The 12,810-nt window shown below is 31.9% G+C and overlaps 1 protein-coding gene across 1 annotated transcript in view; it reads right to left on the bottom strand.

The window, feature by feature from the left end:
* The window catches only part of LOC110028609, a 37,697-nt gene that overhangs the window by 8,106 nt on the left and 16,781 nt on the right, over nucleotides 1-12,810 (bottom strand). The window contains exons 2-4 of the mRNA XM_020730525.1: nucleotides 6,347-7,180; nucleotides 5,915-6,070; nucleotides 4,876-5,157 (exon numbers count right to left, since the gene is read on the bottom strand). Coding sequence (XP_020586184.1) covers nucleotides 4,876-5,157; nucleotides 5,915-6,070; nucleotides 6,347-7,180 — 1,272 coding nt within the window. The remainder of the gene's footprint in view (nucleotides 1-4,875; nucleotides 5,158-5,914; nucleotides 6,071-6,346; nucleotides 7,181-12,810) is intronic.

Raw genomic sequence — 12,810 nt, 5'->3', positions numbered from 1 at the left:
ACCATTTTTATCTTTTGGTTTGAAAAGTAAATCAAATTAAATTAAAAAAACCTTTTAATTTGCATATTTTTTAAATTTAGAAAACTGTAAAAAATGAAAAATTTCTCAAAACAAGGGCAAGTAAGGAGCCACTTTTGTTATTATTATTTTTTAAGCCATTTTTATTTAGTATGTTTTAACTGCTTTTAACTTTGATTTTAAAAATAAATCAAATTATTATTAGAAACGCTCAAAAAATATTTTTTATATTTTGAGCAATTGCAAAAATAACTATTATCACTGGCCACTAAAGACAACTGCCAAAACACCATTATTTAGTCAGCCGTCTGCCACTACCATCACATAATAAACAAAAATATATTTTAAAATAGCAAATATGTTTTATTTCAAATACAAGTATAAACAAAACAAAGTAATAATAATAATAATAATGATAATACTAATAATAATAATAATAATAAACTAAAAGTGATCCTAAACCACCCTAAGTCTATTCTGTGGTAAGAAAAAATATGGACAAACTATCAAAATCCAAGGATTATGTGGGGAAAAGCATTTCCGCTAAATGCTCCATCACAAGTAACTCTAGCAAAGATAAATATCATTAAGAAATTGATCATATAAAAAGTGAATCTAAAACACATGAGAAAAACATGAAAAAAAGTGGAACACAATCAAGTACTTCCAAGGATAAAATATAATTCAGATTATACGACAAAATGATTAGCTAGAGAAGTGGATCATTAGGTACCAAGTTGAGTGATATCTAAAACCGAACAACATAAAGCTTAAACAACGATTTAAGATTCATAATTAGCAAATCAAGAACTCATATGACATTTTCATTCCCAATATGAAACTATTTTCCACTCTCTTAAAATATCTCATAATCTCCCCCTTATATGAAAGTCTCAATATTGTTCATCACTCGCCCTCCAATGGAGACTTTTCAACATCATCAACTAGTCATTCACCAAGAGTACTCAACTATGTCAAGCTTATGTGGTAGTCGTCACCTCTTAAATATTATTCGACCATGACAAATGATGTTAAGGCTTATAAGAGTAGCAAATCATATGAAATAGTTGATTTTAGAAGTGCGATTAGCTCTTAATAGAAGGCCCAAGCTGAGCACAATATGCAAGTTGATAGACTCATTAATCTAAAATGTCTAAACAAATGGGGTGTGGGTCATAACTAATATATTAAGATCTAAATTCAATAACACTATTATTTAAGTTTATTAAGTACTTTGATATGAAATTATGCGGTTCTTTTCTTATCCCAAGAGGTTCTTGTTCTTCACTATCATCGCCTGAAATATATACAATAATAATTATCACTTTATCTTCAATTGAGTTATTTATAAAGAGTGTATGATCTCCTTGATTTTGTCTACATCCCATTCCACACAAGGCTTTTGTGATTTTTCAAACCATGTTTCAACCCATATGATGCATTTTTTTTACTTTGCATGCCTAATTTTCTAGAAAGAACTTATTGAACCATTTCAAATAGGCACTTTTACATCATATTATTCTATGGACCTTTCAAAAAAAAAAATTATATATGAATTATATTCATTTTGAAAATTACAGTAAATGTTTCCTAATAGTCTATCCAATAGGATTGAGTACATGCTTTAACTATTAGCCTGTCTTTATAAGTTCTTAAGCTTCAATCAGTATAATATTTTAATATAAAAATATATTTTCAAACTACAACTTTTTTCCCATTAAGAAGGGTAACCCAATCATCTCCAAAGTTCGATTATTTCCACCAAAGGCATTCGTCGCTTCTCATATGACTTCCTCCAGATTCTTGTTTCCAAATGCCTCATATAAGGTTTGTAACTTTTTTAATAGTGTTAACATTTATGAGAAAGGCTTGATGTGCAGGAGAGAAATATTTAAATGATAAGTAAGAGCTGTTAGTAAAGAAGGTGTTCAATATATTTTCTAATAACTTTCAATATAGGATAATTTAATTAATATCGTTATTTGTAGAGGTAGAAAGATTATATTATGCCTTAATTAGTTCTTGAAAAGCACAATGATTAGCCAAAAATATCAACTTACATATTTACTTTTGATTTATTTATGAATAAGAAAAGATTTACAATAAAGTCTGGGACATGCAATACATTGTCGAGTGAATGACAAAGAAATGATATATTTTCTGTCTTACAGTAAAATCAATAATTTAATTTTTTTTACTACTAAGATAGAGTTGGTAGGTTATAAGAGGTTGTTATGCGGTTTATGACACTCGAGTGAATTATCTGAGTATTAGAGGAACTATTTGAAACACAAAAAAAATAAAATTATTGAAGTTTTACCAATTTGAAACATACATGTCTTTTCAAAAGAGTTTAAATTATTTTCACAGTCATTTTTATTTTAGTTGAGCCCTTCTAATTCCATTAAATAAATTTATTATTTTTTATTGGCTCTTTTTATCCACCACAGAATGCAGACCTTGCATGAAATTTCCAGCAACTTTTCTTTGATATGTACATTTGCGTCTTGCAGTAGTTGCACAATAGGATGTCTTTCTAATAAAAAAGTTGCCCTTCATTCTTGCTATGTCCAATGGCGATCAATCCTCCACTTTGTGTTTTGTGATAGACATAACTAATCCTTCTCAGTTGAGAGTTTCCAGCATTACTATCCTTCTTCAACTTGTAAAATGGAGAAGACTTCATTAAGTGATGGCATAATTTTATTTTGCCAAACATTTGGGTACAAGGTTGGTCAATGTTGAGACATACACAGAACTAAAAAATCATTTCCTTTTCAACATATTGTTTTAGAGTTGCAGCATCATCACTCTATTCCATCTCTAGATCTAAATAGCAATCTAAATATAATTGAAAATTTTCATTATATTGAAGTATCCAATGAAAGATAGTCACCTTGCTCGGTGGTTGAGAGTTTTGCTAGATTTTATAGAAGAGGGTAGATTCCTGAATCTCTGAATATGTTTGCCTAATAGATTCCTAAACTTCATTTACTATCACGAAGAACTCATAAGATCCACTATCTAGCACCATAGTTTTACATAAACATGGCAAAATTTTGAAGTTGTATTAATTTCAAAGTGTAAACTCTAGGTCCATAGGATATATTGGAGGATCAATAAGGTCTAAGTTTTCTTTTTTCCTTCAAGAATGTATACTCTATCTTTTTCCTTCAATAATGTAAACATTATCTAAGACCAGTTTAAATAAATCCTTTCATCTAAACATATGAGATTGTAAACCATGGAGTTCTTCTTTGATTAACTTAGTTTGATTCTTACCATGTATGATGATTGGCTCCCCTTAAGAAGTCAGAACTTCAAGAAAATTCATCTTCGTCCTCTCGTATTCATCTTCGTCGTTGCTTCGAACTGGCTCGATTTCGCTCGATTTGCCCTAGCTCCGATTTGTTCGCCGCTTAAAAGCACGGATCGACTTTCAAAGACTAACAAAAGTGATCCAATTCGAGTTGAGATTGTCCCAGATTTGATATTTGAAATATTTTTGAAGTTTTTGTTATATTAATTAAAAGTCAAAAAATATTAAAATTTGATATGTTTACAACTAAGTAAGTCTCTACGAGAGAAATCCAACAAAACCAATGTCATTAAGGTAACAAATATTACATTCAGAATCTGGATAAATTCTAGGATCCATCAAAGGTCACTTTTTTTTTCAGTCTTCTCTTTCCTACTTGTCTTTTCAGTCTTCGCTTTCCTACTTGTCTCCTTCAAGTATATCTCAATTATTATCCAAACGTAGCTTGAATCCAGACTCAAAATGTAATATTTTTACTATTAAAACACTTAAATGCTGATAAAATGTTTTGAAAAATTAATCCATTTAGGATGCTTGGAATTAAAATACAAGTTTTAAAACCTCTTGATCCTTTTAAATTCAAAAAATCAATTAACTTTAAACACTATCATATAAAAAAATTTCCAAATTCCTTGAAATTGGTGATTCATATTACACAAATAACGATGAAGATAGTTTCTAACAAATTTTAGAAAGTTTTTAATCAACTTTTTTGCTTGAAACTTTCATATTACAGAGACAATTGTAACAATGTAAAATTTTGAAATATTAAGCCTATTAAGGGAGGCAATATTGATTAGAACTAAATTATCGAAGCAATTTCTATCAAAATTTTGTATCCACAATTAACTAACAGAGTCATAAAAATAAGCCAAAATCAATTTTTTTGGAAAAAAAAAATAAATTAAATAATTATATTTGCATCAACAGGATTTATTCTGCTCAAATACGTCACTAGTTTAGCACCCAGATTAGTAGCAAAATTTCATCAAAAGTCAGGTAGCCGAAACAGTGAAAAACAATAATGATAATAATAATAATAACCCCTATTTTGCTCTTGCTCGCCCAACCGTATTTTCTTTCATTAAAAATTCTATAATAGCACAAACACAAATATAAGTTTGATTATTCATTTTAAAGATATAAATATTAATCGTAAGATTTATATACATACCACTCAATTCCTATGCGCTTACATTCCTACCACCTACACTTCCAACTTTCACATACATGCCTCCTCACCCATGCATGAACAGATATATCAGCCTTTTAAAAAGTTAAGATTGTGATAATTTTGATGTGATGTAAAAATTTTGGAATAAATAAATATAACAAGTAAAATTTTACATAGGAATTGGGTAGTATGTAACTAAATGCCCCATATTAATTTATAAATGAAAACATTTTCACTTATATATGAACAAATCTCCCAAAAAAATGAAACGAATCACAAGAAACACATATTAACTTCATTTTACCAGCTGCATCCAAAGAGTTCATACTTCCTGTACATAAAAAAAAAGGGAGAATTCTCCTCAATCCAAGATTACAATTTCGGCTCTGGTGGAAGACCTTCGGAACCGCATGATCTCTTTGTAAAGCTTGACTTCCTCGGGCGCTTCACGATCTAGCTTTATAATTAGCGACTCGAGTCTAGATGCAGTTGAAAGTATAAACTCTATGAACTCCACTTCAGTGCGGACGCCCACAAGCTCAGTTAGCCTCACAATTCGAAGCTCGTCTAATTTAAAACTACGGCTTTCCTTCCTATCGAAAAAGCTCGAGGTAGGTATGGTGGCTATAGACTCGTCTGAGTCAGCCTGCAAAACAAAATTACACACTTAAATTTGGATGTACATACCACTCAAGATTTTGCTATTTACAAAACTAGCACCCTGCAGTAATTCAAATTTATACTCAAATGCCAAAGTTCATAAAACAATCCAAACCCTTATTTTTCATTTTTATCGAAGTATAAATGATTTGATCGTGGCAAGCGTAAATGCACCGGTTTAGAAGTTCAAAGAAATGATATGAGTGTTGATCTTGTAAATAGCAAAATATCAACTAATATGCTTGTAATTATCCCAAAAGGAGAAGAAGTTCAAGCGCTACTCATGTAATTTTGGCTTATATATCAGGCTTATCTGCTTAGCAAGTAGAAATCAATATGGCCATGGCCATTTTTTATCATGTTCCAGGTGATATTAACTCTAGACTATGCTATATTAATCTTATATATATATAAGCATAGAGATAATCAATAGATATAAACGTGCGCGGACATGATTCTCGACAATCAATACAGAATTTTCAACTAGATTTCATATTCATAAATAGCTCATAAATATCTTGAAAAGTGAATGAGACAAAATACAAACAATAACTTCTGTTTCATTTGCTAAAACACAAATACTTGACTTCCTCAAGATCTGCTCGCTAACACCCCTACCATCCAGCTAAGTTCATATTAGTCGCTGGATAATAAACTCAATATGGCACACTACTGTAGTTATTCTTAAAATAAAGGGCCTTAAATGTTTTCACGAATTCATATAAAATTCTTTGCAGGCATACCTCTAGTTCGAGCTCTTTGAGCACCGGAGTATTTTGCAACAAAGACTGGAGTGCCATGACATGCTTCAGATCTTCAAAATTGAAGCAACTTAAGAACACTTTCTTCAAGCAACTATAGGTTGGGAATCGCACAAATGCGTGCCCTCTTGTCATAAACTGTAAAATTATTAGGCAATATATTAGGGAATTGATGGCTACAAAGTAAAAGAATAAAGAAAAGAGAAATTTACATACTATACAATTCTCATGTATTTACACATTCAACACCAAAGTTCGATTTTTAGTGGGCTTTTTTATGTGATGCTAATGATTTGAGTGGTATGAATATAAATATGAACGTTTCGGTGTTTGATAGGTAAATACATGAGGATTTGTATGCATGTAATATGCCCAAGAATAGAGGGAATAAAAAAAGAGTAAAAAATCAATCACATCAAGAAAATTTTGTTGAAGCTCCAGCCTCTCAATCTTGGGAATATTGCTTAAGCACTTGTTAAAATAGCACTCTTCCTCATTGTCAGTATCTCCATTCTCAAAATCCTCTTCCTCGTTATCAAGCTCTTCGTCTTCATCCTCCAACCCTAATGATAATGAGGCAAGATCTGGTGTATTTTCAAGATGAATGTCAGCAAACACCCCCTCAACCACCAATTCCTGAAGCTTAGGAGCATTCAACTTAAGATGACAACAGCAATAGAAATCAATAAAAACTAACGTTCTCAGAAGCGGACATTTGGAAATAAGTGATGCAAAATCAATCTCTGAAATGCTTATATTTTCAAGGAGAAGAGTGGTGAGACAACCGAAACCATTAAAATTACGTGGAAGCTTAAATTCACAATCATGCAAATCCAGAGATACTATGGCTTGACAGGAGTAAAGAACAGTAGGTAACTTGTATAGGCTGCCTGCACAGAATTTAAGGGCCAGCTCCTTCAAATAGTTTCTGGATAAGAAAACCAGCCATCTGTCAACGGGGGCAATGTCTTTTATGCCACAATAGGCATCAAAGACGAATTTGTGAATGGGACCGGTGTGAAGTAAGAGGACCTGATCGACAACGCTCTCAAGTTTATACTTAGAAGTTGATGAGATTGTTTGCTTGTCAAATATGAGATGGGGGGTGGTGCACCACTGATATCGCCATCTGCTGGATAGAATACTAGTACGTACTGCTTCTGCTATTGGTAGGCACATGAGTATAAGTTCGATAATGCTGCTTGGCAGAGTGCTAATTCTATCTTCCATCTCAAGCTTGCGGAGCTTCTGAAAACAAGGGAAACCAAATGAGATCAGGAAAAACAACTGTAGTAAACAAAAGATGTTTCACAAAATAAGGATTTGCTTGGAACCATTTTTATTTTGCATTTGTGACAAGTATGTTTGTTTAGGGTGTTTTAACTGTTAATGTCTTTTGTTTTAAAAACAATAAAAAGGAAACTTTTGATCAGCCTTTTTTTAGATTCATAAATAATTAAACAGAAGAGGCATTTCATCAAACAAGGGCAGGTTTGACACTTATATAATTATTTTTTTTAAAAAAAAATTATTTTTTAGTTCGTTTTAACTTTGATTTTAAAAATAAATCAAATCCTTAATAACAACACTAAAAAAATACTTTTTTTTGTGTTTTGAGCAATTTTTAAAAAACAATTATTATTGTTGACCTCCGTGAACAAACCACCACCATCATTGCCTAGTCAGTCGTCACCATTGACCCATCGGCAAATGCCACTACCACCAAATATGTTTTATTTCAAAAACAAAGATGAACAAAAAAATCTGAAGTTAAAAATATAGAAAACAAAAATTAAAAGTGATTATAAACGACTCATAGTCCATTGAAAAGCAAATAATACATGAATAACTCTAAGGATTATGTGGGAGAAAGTACATCCACTAAACGGATTGATAATAAACAAATATCTTCAGGGACTGATAATAAAAGAAGTAAATATAAAACACAAGAAAAAACAACGAAAAAAGTGAAACTCTAACCAGAACTTACAAGGCTAAAATATAATTCTCATTATATGACTAAAATATAGTTCTCATTAGGGGGCCAACTTTAGTAATATCTAAAACCCATCAACATAAAATTTTAAACAATGATTTAAGATTCATTATTAGCAAATCAAGAACTAAATTCTCAATTTTATTTCCAGTGGAACTATTTTCCACTCTCTTAACATATCTCATAATCTTCCCCTCACATAAAAGTCACAACATTGGTTATCACTACCTTATAATGGAAACTTTCAACACTATCAAGTACTCGTTCACCAAGAGTACTCAACTATGTCAAGATGGGAGTCATCATCACTACCTTTAATGTTCAATCATGAAAAATGATGTTAAGATTTGTTGAGTAGCAAACCATATAAATTGGTTGATCTTAAATGAACAATCAACACTTATACCACTTGTTAGGTGGCGGATCATAAGAGACCCAAGTTAAGCACAATATGCAAGCTGATGAACAGTCAACCTAAGAAACTTGAACAAATGGAGTAAGGATCACTACCGGTATGTTAAAATCTAAATTCAACAAATGGGGTAAGGATCACTACTGGTATGTTAAAATCTAAATTCCATAACACCATTACTTAAACTTTACCAAGTTCTTTGATCTCAAATTATGCAGCGCATTTTTTTTCCCTCAAGTGATTTTTTCTTCACTATCATCACCTATAATATATACAATAACAATTGCCACTTTTCTTCAATTGAGTTATTTATAAAGTGTATGATCTCCTTCACACACAGGGCTTTTGTGATCTTCCAAACTATGTTTCAACCCATACGGCACCTTTTCTTAGTTTGCATGTATGATTTTCTAAAAAGAAGTTATTGATCTTAGTGGAAGATCCAAAAAAAACTTCTCCCACATCACACCATTTAAAAAGACATTTTTACATCATACCATTCTATAGGCCATTCAATGTGGCTACAAAAAATCCATATAAGAATTGCATTAATTATTGCAGAGAAAATGTTACCTAATAGTCTATGGAGGATTGAGTGTTACACTTCAGCTACTAGCCTACTAACATAAATTTATCGCTTTGTACGCTTCTATCAACTTTATATTTTAATATAAAAATATATTTACAATTAGTTTCCATCAAGAAGGGTAACTCAAATGAATTACTTCCAATTTTTGTTTCCAAATGCCTCATACAAGGTTTGCAAATTTTTAGTGGTGCTAACATTTATAAGGAAGACTTTATGTGTAGAAGCGAGAAGAGAAATAATCAAATGATTATTGTGAGTTCTGAGGAATAGAAGGTGTTCAGTATATTTTCTAATACCTTTTAACATAACAATAGGCTAATTGAATCATTACTGGCAAAGAAGGAAGCTTAGCCTATGCCCTAACGGAGCCTTTAACTTATTATAGAGCTTGGATGTGCTCCATCCTTCATGTATAACTTTGAAGTGGTTTAGTAGTACAACTAGGATCAAACTCTTAATATCCTTCTAATGTACTGATAGCCAAAATGTTATGAGAGAAAATATCGAGTACGTTAGATTAATCTTTCATATAAATGTTCTCCCCATGAAGAAAAATTTGGCTAAAGAATGCTTGTTTTTCATTAAATATGAAATTTTGAAAGGTCAAGTGATAGTTTTTATACCCATTGAGGGCAAGAATATCCTATAAACAATTAAATGCTCAAGAATCAAGTTTACACCGACATTATTTATCAATGTGTATGCAAACAACAAAAGATTATAGGATAATTTTTTATAAATATATCAATTCTGCCAAAAAATAGTAAAGGCGTTTAAATGGATTGGAATTCAATCACTTCAAAGAGTTTATATTAATAAAAAATATTTTAAATTCATAATAGCTTCTCCTTAATATCCTTTGGGACCTTGATTTGTAATACAAGAGCTTTGGGAACTTCAAGTAAGTTTTTATTTTTTATTTTTACCATTTTATTTTGTTCGAGGGCATTGAGAATGGAGGATTGATTAATGCTTTCTTTGCTAAAATAGAAGACAATGTTTGGTTGAAAACAAAAAAAAATCTAGGAGTTAGCAATGCTGAATTTTTTTTGCTGCCTTTAAATAATTTTTTTATAATGGTCACAAAGGTTGTAAGAATATAACTCACAAAACTTTATATGATCAAATATAGCCATGTCATTTTAATATAATGAAAAATAAATATTACATTCTTTTAGCTCTAGTGCTTTTCAGGATTTTTTTTTTATATCCCCAAATATAGGAGTGGATTAACATAAAATATGTGATTCACTTAAAGAAATGAATCCTCCACCATGTTCAGCAATCTAAAAAATTTTGAAATAAAATTTTTAATGTTCACATCTTTGGATAATGAAGTAAACATATATTTAAAAATTTTAAGAGATAGATGTCCTAACCTATAGAGATGACACCAAATACTGTTTTTATTTAAACGAGATAAAGAAAAAAAATGAATAATTATTATGACCATTGTTTTCTTCAAATAGGAACACTCCATCATTTTCTCTAGCTTGCTCAATCCTCTTCCCCGTAATTAGTTCCTGAAAAACATAGTGTTAGTAAACAATATCAACCTACGTATTTGACCTTTGATTATTTTATGAATAAACAAAACATTTACAATAAAATTAGGGACATGTAGTACATTTTTTAGAGTGAAAGAGAGAGAAATGAGTTTTTTTTTTTTTGTTTTGGGTCTTATAAAAAATGTTTTAGGAGCCATCAACAATTTTGTTTCTTTTACTAATATAGGGTTGGTAGGTCAAAAAGATTGCCATGTAATCCACAAAACTCTAGTCAATTACCTGAGTATTAGATGAAATGCTGAAAACAAGAAAAAAATGTATTAAAATTTTACAAAATTTGAGCTAGAAAACATAATATAAATGTCTATTCATAAGAGTTAATTTTTTTTCTTAGTCATTTTCACTTGAGTTGAGCTCATCTAATTCTGTAAAACAAGTTTATTCTTTTTTATTGGCTCTCTTTATATCCACTATGTACTTGAGGTCTTCCATTTCTTTGATAGGACTATGCATCTTGCAGTAGTTGCACCGTATGTTGTCATTCTAATAAAAAATTTGCCCTTCATTCTTGGTTAAGTCCAATGGCATTCCATACTCCACAATGTTTTGCCGTAAACAAAAATAATCTTTTCAATTGGGCATTTCCAACATTACCATCCTTCTTCAGCTTGAAAATGGAGAAAAATTCATGAAGTATGGCATAATATTTTTTGCCAAAGATTTTGACATAAGCTTGGTCAAACTCTAAGTTGAGACCTACACAAAACTCAAAAATCTTTTCCTTTTTAACATATTTTTTTTAGAATTACAACATCATTCTTATATTACATCTCTAGATCAAAATAGTAAATCTAACTATAATAAAAAAATCTTCATTATATTGAAGTATCCAATGAAAGATATGTTAAAGTGCTTGTTCGTTGAGAATTTTGTTAGATTTTATAAACGAGATTATAGTCCTAAACCTCTGATTAAGTTTTTCAAACAGATTCCTAGACTTTATTTAATATCGTGAAGAACACATAAAACCCACTAGCTTCGAGCACCATGGAGTGCCATAACCATGACATAATTATGATGTTTTATTCATCTCAATGTGTAGAGTTAAAATGCATACATATAGATAGATTTCATAAAACCAGAATCCAATATGATCAAGTATATTTTTTATAGTGAACCAAAGTTTGCTAATATAAAATGGCTTGGCCATTATATGCATTTGACCTATTATTATTCATGCTTAGTCTCTCTAACTCGTAATCATTCAAGCTACATACATGGAAGCTTCTATGAATAACTGTGGAATTATGCTCATTATTATTTGCTTTATTCTATTTAGTACTTGCTATATTTTGTCATAGTATAAAAAGGATACTTCCTTAATTATAGGTGTTTATGTTTATTTCATAATTATAGGAATTACTTAATTGTAGGAAGATTTCTTTCTTTTTTTTATCTCTTATACTCGTCTATTTATAGGTGAATTATCTGCGTATTTAATAAGGAAAAAGGTTATTCAAAAATCACATGGTATCAAAGCTATCAAAGAAAACATCTCCCGCTCGGCTTGATCACGGCCCTTCTCTCCCGCGATCTCCTTGACCGAGAGCTGCCCTAATTTGTCGTCAGCATCCGAGCGTCGTTCCTACCGATCGCGCATCTCTCTGATCGTCTGTGTCGGCTTCCGCGATCGTCTGCGTCCGCTTCCGCGTCGTCCGCTTCTGCGCTTCTCCCGTGTCTCCCGCATCGAGCTTCTCCCGCGATCTCCTGCGCTTCTCCTGCGATCTTCCGTAATCCCACGATCTGTCGTCGACTTTCTCCACGATCCCGCGATCTCCCGCGTCGAGCACAGCCAGTTCCTGTGGTGCTCAATGACTAAGTACGGTCATGCCTGCGACTCCTCCACTAGTGATGTCACTTCTAGCCACCTCTCCGCGGCTGGGTCTCCACTGCCCAGCAATTCAAACAGTAATTATGTCCTCATCACCGGCCTGAATTACCTCCCATGGTCTACCTCCAATGGTCAGTTTGTATGCGGCAAAGGCAAAGATGACTACCTCACTGGTGATGCATGACGACAAATGACGACAAATCCGTCATACAAGACTTGAAAATCCGAGAATAATATGGTTATGGCCTGGCTTGTTAACTCGATGGCACTTAATATTGGCGAAAATTTTCTTCGGCTAAGGAAATCTGGGATGCTGCCCGTGAAACATATTCTAGTGCGAACAATACAAGCGAACTATTGCTGTTGAGACCATTCTTCATGACTTTCATCAAGGTGATCTCTCTGTCACCCAATACTTCAATACTCTTACTCGGTATTGGCAGCAACTAGATCTATTCGAGGAGTACCCTTGGAAGTGTCCC

The sequence above is a fragment of the Phalaenopsis equestris genome, unplaced genomic scaffold (assembly GCF_001263595.1).
Source record: "Phalaenopsis equestris unplaced genomic scaffold, ASM126359v1 Scaffold000517, whole genome shotgun sequence".
In the NCBI taxonomy this organism is placed as follows: Eukaryota; Viridiplantae; Streptophyta; class Magnoliopsida; order Asparagales; family Orchidaceae; genus Phalaenopsis; species Phalaenopsis equestris.
This window is presented reverse-complemented; position numbering and strand designations above follow the sequence as displayed.